General features: G+C 40.1%; 1 protein-coding gene across 7 annotated transcripts in view; it reads left to right on the forward strand.

Annotated features, from left to right (window-relative positions):
- The window catches only part of Crebrf (CREB3 regulatory factor), an 89,592-nt gene that overhangs the window by 29,538 nt on the left and 36,824 nt on the right, over positions 1 to 23,230 (forward strand). For 5 of the 7 annotated variants that reach the window (XM_037200644.1, XM_037200649.1, XM_028893347.2 and 2 more), the window contains 3 exons: positions 7,725 to 7,919; positions 10,087 to 10,212; positions 12,488 to 13,574. In XM_037200644.1, coding sequence (XP_037056539.1) covers positions 7,911 to 7,919; positions 10,087 to 10,212; positions 12,488 to 13,574 — 1,222 coding nt within the window. In that variant the 5' untranslated portion in view covers positions 7,725 to 7,910. Of the gene's footprint in view, positions 1 to 7,724; positions 7,920 to 8,050; positions 8,126 to 10,086; positions 10,213 to 12,487; positions 13,575 to 23,230 lie in introns of all 7 variants that reach the window. The other 2 variants (XM_037200647.1, XM_037200648.1) reach the window with 2 other exon arrangements.

The following is a 23,230-nucleotide window of genomic DNA, read 5'->3' on the forward strand; positions in this document are numbered from 1 at the left end:
TCTTCCTTACTAGCTAGCCTCCCTGGAGCTATGGGTTGCAGTCTGGTTATTTTGCTTTACATCTAGTATCCACTTATGAGTGAGTACATACCATGTCTGTCCTTCTGAGTCTAGGTTACCTCACTCATTTTCTAGTTCCATCCATTTACTTGCAAACCTCATGATGTCATTGTTTTCCTCTGCTGAGTAGTACTCCATTGTGTATATGTACCACATTTTCTTTTTTTCTTTTTTTTCTTTTAAGATTTATTTATTTATTCTGTTTACAGTGTTCACTTGCATGTGTCCCTTCAGGCCAGAAGAGGGCACCAGATCTCATTACAGATGGTTGTGAGCCACCATGTAGTTGCTGGGAATTGAACTCACGACCTCTGGAAGAACAGCCAGTGCTCTTAACCTCTGAGCCATCTCTCCAGCCCCATGTACCACATTTTCTTTATTCATTCTTCAGTTGAGGGGCATCTAGGTTGTTTCCAGGTTCTGGCTATTACAAATAATGCTGCTATGAACTTAGTTGAGCATGTGTCCTTGTAGTATGATTGAGCATTCCTTGGGTATATGCCCAAGAGTGGTATAGCTGGATCTTGAGGAAGATTGACTCCCCATTTTCTGAGAAACCAACATACTGATTTCCAAAGTGGCTGTACAAGTTTGCATTCCCACCAACAGCAAAGGAGTGTTCCCCCTGCTCCACATCCTCTCCAACATAAGCTGTCTTGATCTTAGCCATTCTAATGGGTGTAAGATGGTATCTTATAGTCGTTTTTGATTTGCATTTCCCTGATGATTAAGGATGTTGAGCAATTCCTTAAATGCCTTTCGGCCATTTGAAATTCTGTTGAGAATTCTCTGTTTAGCTCTATAGCCCATTTTTTAATTGGACTGTTAGGTATTATGATGTTTAGTTTCTTGAGTTCTTTTTTTGGTTTTTTGAGACAGGGTTTCTCTGTGTAGCTTTGTGCCTTTCCTGGAACTCACTTGGTACCCAGGCTGTCCTCGAACTCACAGAGATCCGCCTGGCTCTGCCTCCCGAGTGCTGGGATTAAAGGCGTGCACCACCCCCGCCAGGCTGAATTCTTTATATATTCTGGAGATCAGAAAAAGATCTTCACCAACTCCACATCTGACAGAGGGCCCCTAATGTCTTCTAGTCAATAGTTTTGAGAAATAAGTAGTCTTTCCATCTAACTTAGATTAATTTAGAGAGGTGTGCTAGTGTCTTCCCTATTGGTTAAAAGGGCTTTTTTTTCCCCCAGTCTTCCAAAGGAATTGAACAAAAGTATGAGAAGTCTTGTGTCTTTAAGACCTCAGTTCTAAGAGAGATCGCTTTTTTTTAAAAAAGATTATTTTATTTTATGTGTATGAGTGTTTTGCCTACATGTATGCAGGTCCGCGGTATGTGTGTCTGATAACCACAGATGTCAAGTGAGGGATGATGCTGAGAATTGAACCTGTGTAATAACAAGTGCCCTTAGCCAGTGAGCCATGTCTCCAGCCCCAAGAGAGAGCACTTTTGAAACTTAGATACTCTTAGGTCCTCAGGACTTTCAGCAGAACGTGACTTTCATTCTTCTTATTTAATTTTTGGTTGCAAACCTAGTTTTGCAACTTATATTTCAGCCCTTACATTTTTAAAACTCTGTGATGCTAATAGAAGACTTGAATTGACAGTACAGTAGAGGGGTTTATGGGGCAGGAGTGCAGAAGGATCACAGTGGCTCAGTGCTGTTTGGGCTACTCTAATGACCTTTTGATCTTTATGTTTCTCATGTAGTTCCTAGCCTATAATGTGCATGTGTGTGCATATACACATAATGTACATATGAGTAAAGTATAACATGTAGAAAGGAGATCAAGAAAGGGCAAATATATGATGAGGTGATGAGAAAGGATGGAATTTAAGTAATGGACACATGATTTATGAAAAAATATAAAGTTAATTGTCTTTCTAATTTTAACTTTGTCAGTGGATGTGTGTGTGTGGAGAGAGAGAGAGAGAGAGAGAGAGAGAGAGAGAGATTAGCACATAAAAATATAATGGATTGTGAAAGTGTAAATCCAAAGTAACCTCACAGCTTCAGCATGGCTACTCTAACTTTAGAAGTTCATTGAGATGGATGGACTCTGGGTCTATCTAATCTTGCTTTGTGATAGCTTTTATTTGCATGTCCTTTACAGTAAAATTTTAATTAAAAAGCAACAGTTTAGAAACGTAAAATATATATGAAAGCATTTGATTTTTGTTTGTTATGGGTTCTCACTGTGTGATTCTGACTGGTCTGTTACTTGCTGTGTAGTCAAGGCTCACCTCAAACTTGTGGCAATCCTCCTGCCTCAGCCTCATGAGTTTTAGGATTACAGGCATGAACCAGCATTCCTGGTACCATTTTACCATGTTTAAGTGTGTACATTAACAGTGTTGTATAGCCATCACCACTAACTGTTTCCAAACATTTAACCATCTCGAACAGAAACAATGTCCATTAAATTGCAACTCCCAGTCAGTGCCTCGTAACCTCTGTTCTACTTTCTGTCTTTATGAAATTTCTCTGTTCTAGGCACTTAATGTCAGTGGAATCATAAGTCATCCTTTTATATATCAGACTTATTTCACTTAACATAATGTTTTCAAGGTTTGTTGTAATGTCCATTAGAACTGCATTCATTCTTATTCTGTTGTGTATACATGGATGGCTATTTCAGTTGTTTCCAACTCTTGGCTATTGGGTTTAATGCTGCTATGAATGTGGATGTTTTAAGTCAGGAATAGAGTCACCGGATCATGTGATAATCCTTTAACTTACTGAGAAACTGCCAGGCTCTCCCTTACTATCTGTACTATTTTACATCTCTACCAGAAGTTCATGAGGGTTCTGATTATTCCTGTCCTCTTCAACATTTTTTAGATAATAGCTATTCCATTGGGTGTGTCAAAAATTTTAAACCTTGCTCTGGTGATGTTGGATGACTCAGAAGGCAGTTTACTACTGTGCGGAGCTATTTTCAAGTTACTAAAAGGAGTGAGTGGCCCAAACTACTGCAATAAAAAGGGATTCTGACTGTCATGTGTAGTATCTGCTTACTTCTTCATAGGATACTTCATTTATAAAGAGGGTTGTGTGTGTATGTTTCTTCCTTTTTGGGGGGGAGGGGGAATTTCAAGACGGATTTCTCTGTGTAGTTTTGGTGCCTGTCCTGGATCTCGCTCTGTAGACTAGGCTGGCCTCCAACTCACAGAGATCCATCTAGCTCTGCCCCCAAGGGCTGGGATTAAAGGTGTGCACCACCACTGCCCAGCCAGTTTCTTTCCTTTTTTATGTTGAGAGATAGACTGAGACTGATTTATTATATAGCCCAGATTAGCCTGGAACTTGAGCAATGATTCCCCCTGCTTCAGCTACCCATGTGCTAGGATTGTTGGCATGAGCTACCATGGTTCATTTAGTCTATAAAGAGGCTTCTATGTTTCTTGATGTGACTAGGAAGTAAGCCAAAACTTTCAGGGGCAGAGGGGCTTGGAGCTCATCAGTCGATTCTTAGGTTTTGCTTTTGAAGTCATTTATGATGAATGGTTTGCATGGAGCTAGGGATGAGCTTTTGTAAGCTGTCTTTTGACTGTGTACTGTCATTATCTGTTGCCCTGTCTGACATGCATAGTAAGCCTTAGCATGTGTTCAGAGAACCAAAAACCTGACAGCAAGACCTGGCAGGGCTGTTAAAGAAATTGGAAATAATCTTTTTCTTCAGGTACTCTTGGTGCTCATCATTTACTGATCCCACCTTCCTGCCTCACAGAGCTGACTTCTAGTGCATAATTGATTATGATACCTAGAAAATGTTGCTGAATATTTTTTTTAAAAGCCCGGGTACAGAAACTCTATTGGCAAATATGCTGATGGTCCAGTTTTGTCTCCCCTGTTAAATGCACACAACTTGCCTCAAAACTGGTGAGCCAGCGCTGTGAGCAAAAGGAGTGACTGGGAAACTTCAACCACTTCCTTGTTTGCCTTTTATCTGGAAAAAGCAATCTTTGGGGCAGGGAGGAAGATTTAATGGACAACTTTGGGAAATGGCATGTGCTGTGTTCAACTCTTAAAATTCAGCAATAATGAATTGTGGTTTTGTTAGTGTTTTCCAAACCCTAACAGTCCTTTGGTTGAGTAACTACTCCTTGTCACAAGGATTCCTTAATCACACTTTGGGGAATTACGACCCTTGCTTTTGTATAAAAAAATTTGAGCAAAATATAAATTTTTTGAGGTCAATAAAGTATAAAGGTTCCCTGAGTGCAAGTTGTTAGACCTTCCTCCTTAGTGTTATTCCATCATCTAAGTAACTGGGCTTTTTGATACTCAACAGATACTAATGCCCTATTTGTATGTGCTACTCATTAGATGATACAGTTTTTAGAGCCCTGTCTCATTGTGGGAGATGCTGTATGATGATAATTGCTATATAATAAATACGTGTAACTTTTCTTCCACCCTTGTTACATAATTAAGGAAAAATAACCTGCATTGCAGATGTAATAGATAAGCCATAATTTTATTTTAAGACAAGGTCTGGCTGTGTAGCCTTGGCAGGCCTGGAACTCACTATGTAGATAGGCTGGCTTTGAACTCAAAGAGATCTGCCTACCTCTGTCTCCTCAGAGTTGATATTAAAGCTTTGTGCACCATGCTCTATTCTTGGCTTTCAATTTTTAAAACATTTCTTACTGTGTGTGTGTGTGTGTGTGTGTGTGTGTGTGTGTGTGTGTGTGTTTGCTTGCTTGCGTGTGTGTTTGCACTCACATGCACATGCTCCAAGGAATACATGTGGATGTTGGAGGACAACATTTTTGGATTAATTTCTCTCCCTCCACCTTATATGGGTTCTGGGGATGCAACTCAGGCTTGAGAAGCAAGTTTCTTTGCCCACTGAACTATCTGGTCAGCCCTTTAATTAGTCTTTAAAGTTCACTTACAAGAAATGAGTTTCATTAAACCACTTTTGTATATATGTGTAATTATACTTTATTTTTATCCATTTGTCCCAGTGTTCTATTCCATTCCTACATCTAAATACCCCCCCCTTCTGCTTTTATGTCATGCATTCCATTGCCTTTTCTTCCTCCCTCTTTTCTTCCCTCCCTCTGAGCTAGAGTCTGTTGCTATGTATGTCTCCCAAGCTGGCCTCTGCTTTAGGCTTTCTGGGTAGCTGGCATTACAGACATGACATTGTACCAATTATGTGTTTTCTTTTTCTTTCCTTTCCTTTTCATTTTTCCCCCCTTTAGAAATGACAAAACTGAGACCTAAAATTGTTATCATCACCCAGTGCTGTGTAATGTGCAAGTGAAAACTGTGACTAACAGAGCCTGCCCTTTTCTGGCTTCTCTGCTAGACCAGGCTATTAGGGTAGCATCATTAGTAGACACCAGTACGTATGTGTTGACTAGGACGTCATTCTTCCCACAGTTTCAAACCTTGGTGCTTGTAACAGTAAATTTCAGGTTTCAGAAAGTAACAGCCCCATAGTCAGGTTATGTAGACTGCCACGATTTTACTAGTCCATTTAGTTGAATGGCATGGCATGAAGGAATTGCTAAATAATAGGTTTAGAAAAGATGACATGGTTTCTTCCCACAGGAATCAGAGCAAGAGTAGGAATAGGCTGCATACCTGTAGGATTTCATCAGGTTACCTGAGCAAAAGCTTGTCTGTCAGGTGTGTGCATAATCTTTTACCTTCTTAGACCAGTGGTTCTCAACGTTCTTAATGCTGCGACCCTTTAATACAGTTCCTCATGTTGTGGTGACCCACAAGCCATAACATTATTTTTAGTACTACTTCATAACTGTAATTTTGCTACTTTTATGAATCATAATGTCAGTATTTATGGATATAGGGATTTGCCAAAGGCAAAGGAGTTGTGACCCACAGATTGAGAACTGCTGCCTTAGGCTGTTGACTGGACTGAGAGGCATGGTTGACTGTTTCTGGGCCTTCGGTAGACGTTGCAAGTGTTTCCTCAGCTGGACCAGTATAAGTAGGAGTGAGAGCCAGCTATGGAAGGGCCAGCAGACATCTAGGAAATACAAATGGCTGTCAGTTAATTAGCCTAATTAAGTAGAACAGTTAGTGTCCCTCCTCCACTCTCACTTGTTGAGGCAATCAGTCTTTGAACAGTGTACCACTCTTGTCCTCTAATCTCCTGATTGTGAGAACTGCAGAAGGCAGTTCAGTTGAAGGAACGATACCTTTTTTTTTTTTTTTAAGAAGTGGCATTATGTCTGGACTGAATGAGAGCAAGACCAGGACACTAATTCTTAACCTAGGGAGACCAGGAGGGCATATGAAAGTGCACTGATGAGCTCCACCCCTTCAGTTTATGTTCTAGTGGTAAGGTTAAGGCCCATGAGTCTACATTTCTAATGCATGCAGGTTGATGTTGATAGTTCTAGGATCATACTTGGAGAATTACTTTTTGGAGAGGATGAAGGTGAATGTAGCTTTTCATTTTCTCTCCATTAAAGTCTTCATAAGCAAGGAAAGAAAATGTCCACCTCTTCAAGATCCCGTGCCAGATGATTTCGGTCAGCTTAAACCAACCCTTGGAAATACAGTGCAAAGTAGTTCTTGTCTCTTTTACCACATACAAGCCATTAACAATGGAGTAACTTTTTCTTTCTTTGGAGCAATAGTTTGAGTATACTTACTTCATGGGGGCACTAGGCTGGGGGTAGTAACTAGAGAGCTCCTTGAAGCCTAGAACAGTAATTTTTAAAGGGCAGCTTTAAAAAAAAATTATTTGGTTTTTTGAGACAGGGTTTCTCTGTGTAGTTTTGGTGCCTGTCCTGGATCTCACTCTGTAGACCAAGTTGGCCTCGAACTCACAGATATCCACCTGGCTCTGCCTCCGGAGTGCTGGGATTAAAGGCATGTGCCACCACTGCCCAGCTTAAAGGGAAGCTTTTATGTATAAGTCAAAGATAATGTTCATGAACTTACAGATGTGATGTTTAATTCTCTTGTTGTTTATTCATAACAGTTTTAGAGTTACAAGAGATATAAACTGTAGATCACTTTCACAGTCATTACAGTAAAATGTTAAGATGGGTTTCTTCACAAGATGATAAAGGGAATGAGGGCTTAACTTTAAAAATATCTTCCAAATTACAGAAAAGATGAGGATATATTAAAGTTTTTGTTTTTCAAGACAGGGTTTCTCTGTGTAGCTTTGTGCCTTTCCTGGGTCTCGCTCTGAAGACCAGGCTGGCCTCGAACTCACAGAGATCCGCCTGCCTCTGCCTCCTCAGTGCTGGGATTAAAGGCGTGCAGCACCAACGCTGGGCTTTAAAGTGTTTTTAAGAGTGTTACAGAGTTATTTATTTAGTTGCTTGCTTATTTGATACAGAGTCTTTCTGAGTAGCCTGGACTGGCCTAAAACCATGGTAGCTCAGGGTAGTCCAACCTTGTGATCTTCCTGTCTCATCTCCAGAATGCTGGGATTACAAGTGTATGCCATTGTTCAGCTGCTAATTGATTATTGACCAACCTTATTTAAGAAATAAACAATGTTAAAGGGTATATTTCAGAATAGTAGATAGTAGAAAGTGACTAAATTCTTGAAAATTCAACTATGAGACTTATTTAAAGCATAGTGTTCTTTATTAATGTTCTTTTGAAAGGTCAACTTGTTTTCAATGGAGCTCAGTGAAATTACTTTCTGTTATTTGACAGAACTACAAAATTATTTTTTTAAAAAAGTGGTGACCCAAGCAATTGAACTGAAGGCATTCTGGGAAAACCTGCTGTTTATTGTGAAAATCATCTTTGATCTTGGAATTAAAAGTAAAGCTGGAAAGGAATTTACAAACAAGAAAAAGAAGAAGTTTGGAATTGGACTCACAGGATCTGGGCTTGGAAATGCCTCAGGTAAATGACATGTGGAGTAGTGTGAGATTTGATTTTCTGTGTGGTAGAAAGGGCACAGTGTTGCCCTTTCTGCATCTTAACACAGCTTGACACACTAGCTTCAAAGACAGCTTATTTCTGTCCTCACCTAGATGTGAGTACATGCTCTCCTGTTCCTCGTTTGCTGTAGCCTTGAAGATTTCAATGAGCTTGACACAAGGAGCATGGTGAGTAAGTAGGTTAGTTGCTAAATCTGCTCTCTTTATGAGAACAAAATAAATTACCTAGAAATTTAATCTGCCACCCAAATCCCATTTTTGATATTCTTGTATTTTCCTTCCCAATTCTTCCTTTCCATTTACAACAGTTCAGAAGCAGTGATTCTGTCTCACACATGGAAGCATACACATATATCCAAGAGTGGTATATATTCTCATTCTCATTCTCTTCCCCCTCTCCCCTTCCTCCTTTCTTTCTCTCTCTCTCTCTCTCTCTCTCTCTCTCTCTCTCTCTCTCTCTCTCTCTCTGTGTGTGTGTGTGTGTGTGTGTGTGTGTGTATGTATGTATGTATGTGTAGATCTTTCTGTCTCTTGACCTGGTCTTGCTGTGAAACTGGCTTCAGTTTAGCAGCCTTCCTGCTTTGGCCCTGAAAATGCTGGAATCATAGGCACACAGTTCCACACCAGGCTGAGACAACTCCTTTTAATTGGTCTCTTTTTGAGTTTGAGGCAATCAGTGAAATAAAAACTGGAAGCTTATTTGTCCCCATTCTTCTTATCCAAACTTTCCCCTATCCCTTTTTATGGTTAATTTTCACCCCCCACCCCCAGTTTGATTGCTGGAAAGAAATCTAGAAATACTGAGCAGTTAGGACTCCAAGGAGGCCCTGTACAGGACTAGCCCTTAGGCACAGGGATTAAAAAAAAATTGTTAGGATGGTTTGGTGACTTTGCAGCAGAGTCTAGAGAAAGGACTTGGTAACTGATACTTAAAAGACCAGAGGCCAGTGTCCAGAGGCGGCGTCCATCCCAAGGTCTGGGACAGAAGGACCACATGTCCCTTTTTAGAGTTTGTGTCCAAACAAGGTATGTTTTGCTGTTTATTGACTACTTGATTTAGGGCTCTAAAACTTGTTTTCTTAAACGAATTTTTTAAGGAAGAAGGACCCCAATGTTTTGGAAGGTCTGGGGAAACTAAAGCAAAGCAAACCAGCTGATATGGAAGTACCTAGGGGAACACAGAAAAGGCAGGTCAGGTGGGAGGTGTGTAAGGAGAAAGTAGGTGCATAGACTGCTACTGCCTTATTAAAAAAAAAACCTCTTTGCTGCAATACCTCATGGGAGAGTAAGAAGAATGTTTCTAGTCTTTCTCACTTTCTTTATTGCAGTTGGAGTTCAGAGTGTGGTTTTTCTTTTATTTGAGCCAGGGGTGTATGGCTGAAGTGGTTTGGATAGATGATGAAATGTAAAAAGGAGAGAGAGAAACCAGGAGATGAAGCCCACATCTCCAGCTGTGTCTTAGAAAGTTTGGAGGCTATGACATTGTTCCTGTTGGTTGGACTGAAGATACCTAAATGGGGCTGGCAAGGTGGCTAATGGGTTAAAGGCTCTTGCCACGGAGCCTGATTGGCTTGAGTTCAGTCTCCTAGTCCCACATGATAAAAAGAGAGAACTGACTTCAGCAGGTTATCCTCTGACCTCCACATGTCTCTCTCACCCCCAAAATAAAATTATAAAAACATACCAAAATTATCTTTGTTTGGGGGTAGTAAGACATTGGACTCAGGAATATAGTTTAAGTCTGTCTTATTACTGCTTCAGCCCTAAGAAAACAGGAGAACATTCTCTACTTCAGGGAAATTAGAACAGTCTTGTTAGAGAAGGGATTTTAAGAAATGTTTAAATAGCTTAAAAAATAAATAGCCCAATCTTGTATGCTGTCTCTAGTGACCAACCTTCAATTTTTAGAAGTTAAGAATTTCTGTTCTGATTTTTTTTCTATACATCTTGGCTGCTTTCCTTGTAGAGGTCCATGTTCAGTGCTAGTTAAAGCTCTTGGTGTGTGCTACAAAGGAGACAGAATTATTTACTGAAATAAATTATGTACTGGGATAAGGACAGGCATATGTGTAGTAAGTTGGACTTCAAGCTGCCTTTAACCTCCTAAAGTGAAAATGGTTTTATTGTAGCCCAGCGTAAGCGGAATGGACCCGCCTTTTGGGGATGCCTTTCGAAGCCACACCTTTTCAGAACAGACTCTGATGAGCACAGATCTCTTAGCCAACAGTTCTGATCCAGATTTCATGTATGAGCTGGTAAGCAACCTTTTCTTGGTTTTAGTTTTTAATTAATTTGGGATCAAAATGATGATGTAGAGGTTTTTTTTTTTTATAAATATCAGAAAAGAGAAAATAATGTACATGATATTGAGGATCACACAGGTAAAACCATTACCTGAGAGGCTGAGGAAGGATTGTGGGGGCCATACAGATCAGGTTTTAAGAAAAGGAAAAGGATGTGACTAGGGGCCAGGTTTAATTCTTGTGACTTAGTCTAGTAATTTCTGAAAGATACCCAAATTGAATAAAGTAGCATGTGAAGAGGTTATCTGTCCTCAAGTCTAGTTGTTCACGAGGAAAATAAGCTGTGTGTATATGATATGCTAAACTGCTAAAGGGCTTTTTAGCTCACAAATTAAGGAATGATGCATACACAAGATGCATGGTAAAGATGGTAAGACAGATAAGTAGCCCCAAACTACTCCAAGTTTCTGAGGTAGACACAAAATCTCCAAGAGGAAAAAATATTTTATGTCAGGAGGTACTTTGCACTACATGTATGCAGAACCCGTAGAGGCCAGATTGTGAGCCATCATGTGGGTGCTGGGACTGAACCAAGGTCCTTTGCAAGAGCACCAAGTGCTCTTAACTGCAGCCATCTCTGCAGCCTGCCTCTTTCTTTTTCTTTTTTTTAAAGGCAGGATCTCTCTCACTTTGTATCTTTGGCTGGCCTGGAACTTTCTATATAGACTAGGCTGGCCTCAAGCCTTACAAATACCTCTGCCTACTTCGGCTTCTTGAGGGCTGAGATCAAAGGCTTGTGCCATCATGCCTAGCCTAAGGGAGGAAAAATAACTTATATTTTAACTGCACATGAGGGAAGGTGCCCAAAGAGGCCAGAGGTGTCAGATCTCCCTGGAGCTGGGAGTTAAAAGTGGTTGTGAGCTTTCAGACAGCAGTTCTGGGAAACTAGCTTGGTTCCTTTAGAAAAACAGTAAGTACTCTTAACTGCTGAGCCATTTTTCTAGCCTCAATGTGATTTTAATTATATGTAACTTAAACAACACAGAAATGCAGAAAATTGTGAATTTGAGTGCACATATGTGAATTCATGAAGAACAATTGAATTCTATTCCTATAAAAGTGGGGTATGGTATATATAAATTACTTAAGTGAAGCTACTCAACACATACAGAGACACACACACAGTCCAACATAAAATAAATGCAAACTAAAAATTCAGTGGAACAAAGTACACTGGAAAACTGAAAATCCATTCCCTTTCTGAGCCTCTACTCTTCAGATTTTCCCAAAAGGTGTAACTACTGCTAGCAGATACCATGAATATGTAAACATTTGAATATGCTTTTTACTGTGGATGGATAATATACTTGTATCCTTTAGTTTGCTTTCCCCCCCACATTTATTTAGTCTGTGTGTATGTGTTTAGGTTAGAGGATAACTGAGGATAGTTCTCTCCTTGTATCATGTGGGTCCCAGGGGTTGGACTGAGGTGGTCAGGCTTGGCATCAAGCCTTTATTTACCCACTGAGCCTTCTCTTCAGCTGGAGTTTGCTTTTTCTAAAAATAAAAATGATAAGTAGCCTTTTGTGTTAGTGTACTAGGGCTCAACTTTTTCCATGACTGTAGAATGTAACTACATTTTATTTATTTGTTTGTTTGTTTGTTTGTTTTTGAGACAGTTTTACCATGTAACCCTGGCTAGCCTGGAACTTGCTATGTAAACCAGCCTGGCCCCAAACCCATAGCAATAGTCTTGCTTCTCCCTTCTGAGTGGATGAATAGTGTGTGCTACCACTCCATGTATGCTTTTTTGCTACATTGTAAAGTCACATCTTTGTAGTACACCGAGGAATATCTGACTTCCCATACCAAGAATTGTTACCTAGGTTCTATACAAGGTTTTACAATTTTACAGTTAACTTTTGGCGCTCTCTGGTTTCTTTGCTTTCATATTTAATTTCTTCCTTAAGTTGAGGTATTGTGTGATAAAGGTAAGGTCTTCAGTACTTGTTTCTTGCTTGAAGTTAATTTCTAAAGAGAGCTTCTAAGATCACAGAGGCTTTGTTTGGACCCATACTTTAGTCTCTCAAAGAATGTATTTTCCTGCTTTTTCTTGCCCAGTGGAATGAAGGTGTATAGATGTAAGGGGAAGGTATCATGTCAGTAGACTTTATCTTAAAACAGACCAGAGGTAGAGTATTTGTTTTGATATTTGCAGGTATGGATGGAGGTGAATATTTTCTTCCTAAAGCATGGTATGTGATTTCCCGTTTTAAACCTTCCTTAGGATAGAGAGATGAACTATCAACAGAATCCTAGAGACAACTTCCTTTCTTTGGAAGACTGCAAAGACATTGAAAATCTGGAGTCTTTCACAGATGTCCTGGATAATGAGGATGCTTTAACCTCAAACTGGGAACAGTGGGATACATACTGTGAAGACTTAACTAAGTACACCAAACTAACCAGCTGTGACATCTGGGGGACAAAAGAAGTGGATTACCTGGGTCTTGATGACTTTTCTAGCCCTTACCAAGATGAAGAGGTCATAAGTAAAACTCCAACCTTGGCCCAGCTTAATAGTGAGGACTCTCAGTCTGTTTCTGATTCCCTTTATTATCCTGATTCACTCTTCAGTGTCAAACAAAATCCCTTGCCCCCTTCATTCCCTAGTAAAAAGATCACAAGTAGAGCAGCTGCCCCTGTGTGTTCTTCAAAGACACTTCAGGCTGAGGTCCCATCGTCAGACTGTGTCCAAAAAGCAGGTAAACCTACTTCAAGCACACAGATCATGGTGAAGACCAACATGTATCATAATGAAAAGGTAAATTTTCATGTTGAATGTAAAGACTATGTAAAAAAAGCAAAGGTCAAGATCAACCCTGTGCAACAGGGCCGGCCCTTGCTGAGCCAGGCACACACAGATGCAGCCAAGGAGAACACTTGCTACTGTGGAGCTGTGGCTAAGAGACAGGAGAGAAGGGGAATGGAGCCTCGTCAGGGGCATGGCACACCTGCTTTGCCTTTCAGAGAAACCCAGGAACTATTACTTAGTCCTCTGCCCCAGGGTGGTCCTGGGTCAGTTGCCACAGCAGAGAGTGGCAGCCTTTCTGCCAGCACTTCTGTTTCAGATTCATCCCAGAAAAAAGAAGAGCACAATTACTCTCTTTTTGTCTCTGATGACATGAGAGAATACCCGACCAAATGCAGTCCTGAAGACGATGAGGATGACGAAGATGATATTGATGATGAAGACCATGATGAAGGGTTTGGCAGTGAGCATGAGCTTTCTGAAAATGATGAGGAGGAAGAAGAGGAAGAGGATTATGAGGATGACAGAGATGATGATATTAGCGACACGTTCTCTGAACCAGGTATAACTCTCGCAGCTTATTAAATTGACCTTTCTAGTCACTGTTTGAAATAGAACACTTTGTGGATGGTTGCTTTATTTTAGTTTGGGAGTTAAGTAACTTCATGTCTTTATTTGCATCAAGGGTATCTTTTTCTATTCACACAGCTTTAAAGCTGCTGTTGATACTTATGATCATTTGTGCCTATGTCATAATTTGTATCTTGATTCTTTGAGGGCTTATTCTTAATTATTTTTTGTTAAATGACTGACTTTGCCACCCTCTTGAACACTTAAGTGAAGATTTAAAATACAGTGCCCTGTTTTGCTTGTGCCCCTCTATTGTGGCTAAGATAGGTGTATATAGAATAGTGAACCAAGGGATGTCAGCTCATATCCCTCATGCTTATAGCTAACAAAAGCCTACTTAGTAACAGTTTGAAGGCAAGCCTTTTCTTGTGTTGGCTGTATTTTAAGAAGAAAATATATGCTATACCAGGTGTGGTGCGTGCCTATAATCTCAACACTTGGAGGCAGAGGCAAGAAGATCCCCACAAGTTTGAGGTCAGCGTGGTCTACATAGTTGATTCCAGGCCAGTCAGGACTACATGGTGAGACCCTGTCTCTAAAAAACAAATAGAAAAAAAAAAGAAGAGAAAGTTCATGCTGCAGTTTGAAGAGCATGAAGGCGGATGCTTCATTTTGTGTACAGTGCATATAAATGAAAGAGAAAAAAAAACCAGACTCTGGGGAGCTGCTTCATTTTATCATTTACATGTTTGTGCTGTAGCCACTATTGGTTGACACTATTTATAAAAGTGTTATGGCCAGGTGGCACACAGTTAAAAATGCACAAAGAAGTGAAGCTTTTCAAGTTTTAGCAAAAGTTACTTACTTCAAAATTAGTTTTGATATTAATAATTCTGCATAAAAACCAGTTTAAATGAAACTTTGTAAGTTATCAAAGAGCCCTTTTGTTTAAAATGGTGATTGCTAGCATTTCAGGCACTCTGAATGTTGACATTATTCTGAAACTGGACAGTAACCATGTCATAGGTAGTGCAGTGCCTATATGTGTGCGTGTGTGTGTGTGTGTGTGTGTGTGTGTGTGTGTGTGTGTGTTTGCACTTGCACAAGTGGGTGGATATGGGTGTGCCTGATGCAGTGTTGGGTTAAACCCTGGGCTTCGCATATGCTAGGTAAGCCTACCATTGAGCTACATCCTTCCAAAGTTCTCTTATCATGAAAGATTTTTTTCTTTTTCAATAATTTTTTAAATTTAAGTGCTTAGATTTATGCATTTGAAACCACAAGTTGTTTGATTTGGGTAGTTTTTAAGTAAGTAAAAAGTACTTCAAGTTTAAAATGGAGGAAAAGGGTTTATACCTTTTTCTCCCTTTGGTTTACTTTAGCTTTCTTTGGTTTACTTTATCTTTCCTCTTTGCCAGTATCATTTTTTTCATAGTACATTGATAAAATCATCATTGAGATGTTTAAGGGACATTTGGCTGAGTATATATAGTAGGAGTAGTTTCTGTAGCTCCATCCCCTGTTCAGGTGTGGCTCTTAATGTGTGGCAGATCAGATCTAAGCATGAGATTGTTGTATAGAATTAGGGTCACATGGTAAGGGGAGTATAAACACAGAGGATAGATCAGTAAGGGGAATGGAAATGTGGGGAAGGAAGTGCCTTCTCCAGTTGTGCTTCTGAGCAGGTGGATCCCAGGGTCAGTAAATGTCAGTGTCTCAAGGCAATCAATGGCTGTGCTCTCATGCCATGTTGGTTGTGACTTTGCTTTTCCTTGACTCTGATATCCTTGAGATATACTTAAGATACACAGCATGATATTCAGATGTATTTATTATATTGTGGTTATCACATGCTAATTAACATCTATCACTTGATATAATTATCTTGTTTTCTTTTTTGAGATCTACTCCTTTTTTTTGTTGTTGTTGTTGTTTTGTTTTTTTTTTTTGAGACAGGGTTTCTCTGTGTAGCTTTGCGCCTTTCCTGGAACTCACTTGGTAGCCCAGGCTGGCCTCAAACTCACAGAGATCCGCCTGCCTCTGCCTCCCGAGTGCTGGGATCAAAGGCGTGCGCCACCACTGCCCGGCGAGATCTACTCTGTTAAGGAGTATAGTATTAACTACATTTGCTATCATGTCTGTATATTAGATCTCTAGACTTATTCTTCAAAACAGAAATTGCTTTTGACCATCTCACATGCCCACTGGTCTCCAGCACCTGGTAACCATGCTTTCTGATTCTATATGTTTGACTTTAGATTCCATGTGTGAAGACTTTGCAATCTGTCTTTCTCTGTCTGTGCTGCTTTACTTGGCATAACAAGTAATTTACTTGTCATAAATGTAAACCTTAAAGGATAAGTAATATTGTGTGTATTTGCATACATAAGTTTTTGTATTTCTACATTTGCCTCCGATATTAGTGAGTGTTGTGGTGAATGTAGGAGTGCATGTAGCTTTCAAGAACTTTCTACTTTTTTATTGATTTTTTGAGACATGATCTTATTATGTATCCCTGGCTGTTCTGAACTCATTGTGCAAACTAGCCTGGCTCCACTTCAGAAGAGATCTCTGTGCTTCTGCCTCCTGAGTACTGAAGTTAAAAGTACACATCTGGCCTTTTAAAACAAACCAGAAAAAGATTTATTTTTATTATTTTAAATTATGTTTGTGTGAGGCTGGAGAGATGACTCAGGGGTTAGGAACACTTTCATTGCTCTTGCAGAGGATCCAGATTTAGTTCCCAGCACCCAAGCAGTGGCTCACAACCATCTGTAACTCCAGTTCAGGAGGTCCAATGCCCTCTTCTTACCTCTTTGAGCACCAGGCACACATATGGTGTGTATATATACATGCAGGCAGAATACTCATGCATATAACATAGAAATCTTAAAATTGTTTTTGAATTTGTGTGTGTGTGTGTGTGTGTGTGTGTGTGTGTGTGTAAGTTCACCTGAGTTCAGGTGCTTTCAGAGGCCAGAGGTATCAGAGTACCTGGAGTAACTTGGAGTTACAGGCAGTGAGCCACCTGCCATGGATACTGAGAAACAGACTCAAGTCTTCTGAAAGAGCAGAAAGTGCTTTTGACCACTGAGTCATTTCTTCAGACATCTTTTCAGAAAAGTAGGGTTGTTGGATCATTTGGTATTTTTATTTTTATTTACCTATTTTAGATGCTGGTGCTCAGACTCGGGGCCTGTATATTCTGTGCTGAGCAAGTATACTCTGAAGGCAACTATACTATGCCACTGAGCTGTATCTGTAGCCCTTGGTTTCTTTTTGTTTTTCTGTACTGGGCATCAAATCCTGGTCATTGCATGTGCTAGACAAGTCCTGTACCACTGAGCCATATCCCTAGCCTCTGGCTTGCCTTTTCTGAGCAAGGGTCTGGCAATCTACTTTGTACTGGCACTGAAGTATGTAACTTTGCCTGGTCTCTTAACTTGGAGTCCTCTTGCCACACAGCCTCCTGAGCCCTGGGATTGCAGGTTTATGCTGACATGCCAGGTTATTTTCAATTTTTTTGAGGAACTTCCAAACTGCTTTCTATAATGACTATATCAATTACATTTTCACTGACAATAAAACAAGGGTTCTCTCTTCCCCATCTCCTTGACAACAGTTGCTCTCCAACTTCTGATGAGTCATTGTGACCAGTATGGTATAGTGTCTCTCTGATTTTTGTGTTTTATTGATGATTACTAGTATTGAGATATGCTTGAGATAGTTTTCATATGCTTGCTGGTCATTTGAATATCTTTTGAGACATATCTGTTTAGGTCCATTATCCTGTTTGTAAGTTGGGTTCTTATTTGGGTAGTAACTCAATATTGGATATACTGTTAGCATATATTCTGTTTTATAGGCTGTCTCTTCGCTGTTTTGATTGGTTTTGTTGTTCCCAAGCTTTTTAGTTTGATAAAACCCCATTCCTCTGTTTCTCCTTACATTACATATGCTTGTGGAATCCACCCTCAGATCTTCATCTGCCAGATCAATATCAAGAAACTTTCCCCGTGTTTTCTTCTGTTTTCTTATTTGGGGTGGATCTATGGCTTTCTCCATTCTGCTCTTTCTCTTTCTTGCTTTCTCCTCCTTCCTCCCCCTACTCTTTCTCCTATCTCCTCTTTTTTCCTTCTCTATATCACCTCCTCTTCTCCTTTATTTTCCTCCACATTAAACTTAAGGTACTTTTTACTCAAACTCTTCCTAAACCAAATAACGTTTGTGTGTTAAATGTGCAATTCTCTACACTTGTGTAAAAAGAATTAAAAGGAAAACTATCTTCAGTTGATCTGTGCTATTGTTCTATAGTACCTATCTGTTCCTCCCTCCCTCTCCTGTTTTCCCTCCCTCTCTCCTGCTTTCCCTCTTTCTGCAAGGTCTTGCTGTATTGTCCTGGCTGGCCTGGTACTTGCTATGTAGCACAGGTTTTTCTTAAGTTCATGTCAGACCTCCTGTCATATCCAGTTGAATGCTGGGATTACAGACAAGAAGTATTATGATGCCTAGGAAAGAAATTCTTAAAACATTTTTGTTGTTGTTGTCTTGGGTTTGTGTGTATGTGTGTATTGTCAGAAGAAAAAAAATGATATGTTTCATCATAAGTTTATGAGACTAGTTTAGTTTTGTAGTTTAACAGTTTGTCCTGGAGAATGCTTTGTATTCTGTAAATGAATGTATAGTTTGCTGCTGTGGGATGGAAGCTTCAGTGTATATCCATCTTGCTTTAATGTTGTTCAAGTCTGTTATATCCTTACTCATTCTTGATTTTTTTTTCTTTTTAAATCACTGATTCTTCCAGTAGACATGTTTAAAACATTTGAGCGAGATTAGGTTGAAATAGGATTGAGATGTCATTTTGCTCTGCTATACTGTTGTTTGGTGCACTTCTGAAAATAAAATATTGTTTACAGGAAAAAAAATCACTAGGAAAATATAGGCCCACTGTGAATTTACAGTAATAGCCAAGAAACAATCATCCCTTAAGCTCTAATTGTTTAGTAAATAAAAGAACACTGACAGCATGACAGATGAAGATGTTAGTTATTGTCAGGTGAGTAGAAATAGAAAAATAAGTGTTAGTGATTAGTATTGGGTTGATACAGAAAAAATAGAGGAAGGAAAAGTAAATAGATAAGGTGAAATAAGGACATAGTGAGGCAGTTTATCTAAACGAGAATGAAAAGATAAAGAAATGCAGTCAGGGAAGCTGGAGAGATGGTTCATTGGTTAAGAGCCCTGGCTGCTCTTCCAGAGGTCCTGAGTTCAGTTCCCAGCAACCATATGGTAGCTCACAATCATCTATAGTGGGATCTGATGTGCCCTCTTCTGTCATGCAAGTATACATGCAGAGCACTCATATATAAAATATAAGTAAATTAAAAAGAAATGCAATCAGGGCCAGGTGGTGATAGCACACATCTTTAATCCCATCTCTCGGGAGGCAGAGGCAGGCAGATCTCTGAGTTCCAGGCAAACCTGATCTACAGAGTGAGTTCCAGGACAGCCAGGGCTATACAGAGAAATCCTGTCTTGAAAAACCAAAAAAGAGAAGAAGGAGGAGGAGGAGGAGAAGAAGAAAAGCAATCAGATAATCTAAAAGATTCCTAGGTCTCAGGATGTTGAGATAAGGAGACCCTGCTAATCAGGCTAACCTATATTCTTTGGGAAAACCTACCAATTGGAAAATAAAAAGGCAAAGAATATAGGCTTGGGGGAGGGGAGAGAAAGGGGATTGGAGGAATAGGAGTAAGACAACAGAAGAACAGAACTAACTTTGCTAAGTTGACACTGGGTATTGAATAAAGAAGTATTAAATGTAACAGGGAGAGCTTGGTGGGGTGTAGAGTCTGAATGCAGTCTCCCCTGGTTGCTGGCTGCAGTCTCAATGCTCAGTGGTTCTTCTTGCTCTCCCAGATGTCACCCTGAGTGGTCCTTCACAGATAGGGTCATAGGTCAGTGGTCTGTCTTTGGATGGTTCTATCAGTATCTGAGGCTGCTTGGAACCTATGTCTATATTCCTTTGCCAACTCTGTCTCCAGCTATGTTTCTGCCTTGTTGAGTACTTCGTGGTTCTGATACAGACTTTCTCACATTTTCAATCAGTGTGCTTTTCAGGTGTTAGCGTATAATCTGGTAACTCTTATCCTGTGTTTTACAAGAGTATGGTTCACCAAGGGTCTTGGGTTGGCAAGCTGTTTTTTTGTTGTTGTTGTTGTTGTTGTTGTTTTTTTGGGTTTTTTTTTTTTTGCCTTGACACAAGGTCTTACTATGTAGCTCTGGCTGTCCTAGAACTCACTATGTAGCCCAGGCTGGCCTCGAACTCACAGAGATCCACCTGACTCTATCTCAGTGCTGAGAGTAAAGGCATGTGTCAATGCGCCTGGCTAGGCAAGCTTTTGACTCTTCAGGGGTCTTTTAAAAATTGTATCTTCCCCCACCAATCAATGCCTCAGGCAGATAGGAGAGCTATCCCCATTACTTATGTGTCATGTGGTGGCATGGGGCAGGAGGAATCCCTCCACCTCAGGTGAGAGAGCTGGCCCTGAGGTCATAAGAGCAGGAGAGCTGTCTTTGCCCCTCATCAACTAGAGCACTCAGAAGATTGGCCCCTACACCTCAACTGGGCAACACAGTGGAGCTGGCCCTGTAGGTGTAGGTGTGGAAGAACTGACCCCACTCCTTACTCATCCTTGCAAGGGTGAACTAGCCAAGGCAGTGCTGGATCTGCTGGAGCACAGGTGTGTGTGGGCAGGGAGGTCCTGCAGACCCAGAGCTATAGAATCTCCATGACACAAGGCAGCAGTATATGTCCAGGAAGAGTCCCAGTGAGGGCCCACTGTTAATAGTGTAGCAGAGAAGTGACCTTGAACCAAAGCAGTGATTCTCTGCAATGAACACCTGCATGTAAAGATTATGAATAAAGGGGTTTACTGTGTGACTCACTGTGTCACACTGCAGCTTCCATGACACAATTTCCCCTTCCTTTTTTTTCCCATTTTTTTTTTACCTTAAATTTTAATTTTGTTTTATTTTGTGGGGGGAGGTTGCAAGGACAGAGGGCAGATGGGAGGGAATGGGGGATGGGTGGGATCGGGATGCATGATGTGAAAGACACAAAGAATAAATAAAAAAGAAAGTTAAAAAAATGCATCTTGCGGGGCTGGAGAGACTTTCTGCTCTTCGAACCAAGTTCAATTCCCAGCATCCACATGGCAACTCACAACTGTCTGTAATGCCAGCTTCAGGGATGTCACCCTCACACAGACATACATACAGGCAAAACACCAATGCACATAAAGTAAAAATAAATAAAACTCTAAAAAATTGTGTCTTGCTGCTTTGGTCTTCTTAAGATGGTGTTGGGCTGTCCTGTTCAAGTAATGAATAAGAGAAGTTTTTCCTGGAAGTCTCTACCAGTTCCCCAGGTGGCACCATCCCTTCTAAAGTGGACTATATTTTTCCTGTTCTACTTTTTGTTTTATTATCTCTTTAGCTCTCTCTGGTGAGGCAAATGCTCTGCCACTGAGCCACACTGTTAACCCCATCTTCTGCATTAAAAAATAAATATATATTATATTATCTATATATACATATATATGGTATGTGTTTGCATATGTATGTAGGTATGTGTGCCTGGGTGCATATGTGGAGGTCAGAGGACAACTTTGTGGAATTGGTTTTCTTCCCCCAACGTGTAGGTTCTAGGGATCAAACTAAGGGAAGTTAGGCTTGGCAGCCAACTGCATGAACTGAGCAATCTATAATCTCCCCCACCTCATGCTTTGTCAGTTCTTTGTGTATTTAGCACTTGCCACAGTAGTGTCTGTCAAAGTGAATGGCCATGAGAACTCCAGAAGTACATTCATCCGACAGGCATTCTCTTAGCAGATAATTTTGCCATTTCATCTACCCTATAATATTTCAGTAAGCCAGCTTAACCTTTTTTCTCTTATGGTCATTCTTTGTTGTTGTTTTTGGCTTTTCAAGGCAGAGTTTCTCTGTGTAGTCTTGGCTGTCCTGAAACTCACTCTGTAGACAAGGCTAGCTTCAAACCCCGGCCTCTGCCTCCTGAGTGCTTGGATTAAAGGTGTGTGCTACCACCCAACTGGTTATTCTTGTTGAGAGTAGTATATGCTTCTTACTTCCCTTATTTTCTTAACACAAGATGAAGGTGGAATCCTTTGAATGTTGTAGTCAGACAAAGCACATCACTCTTGGAGTTGCTTACCAACAAAGATCAGCTTTTGTTGATTAGGAAGAATTCTTTTTTATCCTGGACTTTGGCCTTTATGGTTTCCATAATGTCTGAGGATTCAACCTCGAATGTGATGGCCTTCCCCATAAGGGTCTTTGCAGAAGGCTGCTTCTTGATACCAGTTCCACTATGGCTGGAAGGTGAGAAAGGATCTCTTCTGCTTTTTAAGTTTCTGTGTTACTTCTCTGTTAGACTACAGATTTGTAGCCACTATCCAGTGCTTCAGATAGCTGTCTTCTAACTTTTCCCAATTTAATCCCTGGAGGTTCTAACAGACCATGCTGGTATGCTCACCATATTAGATTTACATTTTCAGTCTTTTGAGATCATACGGGTAAACCGATCACTCTCAATCCCTATACCATCATTTCCATTTTCTCGGAATTTTGATTCATACAGAGAATACAAGTTTAATAATTTGTATGGTCACATAGCATAACCCTTGGTTGTGAGATTGCTCTTTTTAAGCAGTTAGGCAGTGGCTTTGTGCATTAGCTGGCATTTAGTAGACATGTTCTCTTCTTGGATCTCAGTAATAACACTGCTAAGTGTCTGGATGAATATGACATTTAGATACATTCATTTTCAGTTGACTTGAAGTGATTCTTTTAGTTAGTATTGCTTGGGCAGTGCTCCAGATGTTAGTGAATGACATACTCGAACCATAAAATTAACACAATTTTGTAGAAGATATTTGGGCTTTAAAACAATTTCTGGTGCAAATTATTTCTTTTCTTGAAAGAAAGATTTAAACAGCAACTTGAGGGGTGCAAAAGTAAATTGTGGGTGAGAAATAGGAAGATATTTTTCAATTAATAAAATAAGGCTAGTTATACTCTTGTCAGAGCACTAGTCTGGGGTTGGGTGATAGGTTTATAAAGGCCCTTTTGTGATGACTAGCTCCTGAGATGCTGTTTTTTGGCAAATGGCTGTGCAGTTGATGAGCCTGCAAAGTTCCAGGATAGGTGCAAAATAAGAGTTTCAGTCCCTCTTCTGGACTAGCTGCCTAATGATAATAGAGCCTATCCTGTAGACTGGCCATAACTATTTGGGGTTGTAAAATTACATGGTTCAGGAACAAGAACTCACTCTCTTAAAAGTGAGAGCTTATTTTGTAATTCTCATTGAGCAGTTTTCACAGTTGACTCTACCTGGAGTCCATATGAACTGGAGATATGTGCTTTGAATTTTAGTAAATACGGTGTTTTTAACTTCCTTTTTGTTGTCATTGTTTTGTTTTTGAGACACAAATTACTATAGTCCAAGCTGACCTATAACTACAGGTGACTTTGAACTCCTGATCCTCTCACTTCCACTTCCCAAATACAAAGATAAAGTGTATACCACCACTCCAAGCTTAACTTCCTTTGTATCATATCAGCAAGGAG

Source organism: Peromyscus leucopus, chromosome 8b (assembly GCF_004664715.2).
Source record: "Peromyscus leucopus breed LL Stock chromosome 8b, UCI_PerLeu_2.1, whole genome shotgun sequence".
Taxonomy (NCBI): Eukaryota; Metazoa; Chordata; class Mammalia; order Rodentia; family Cricetidae; genus Peromyscus; species Peromyscus leucopus.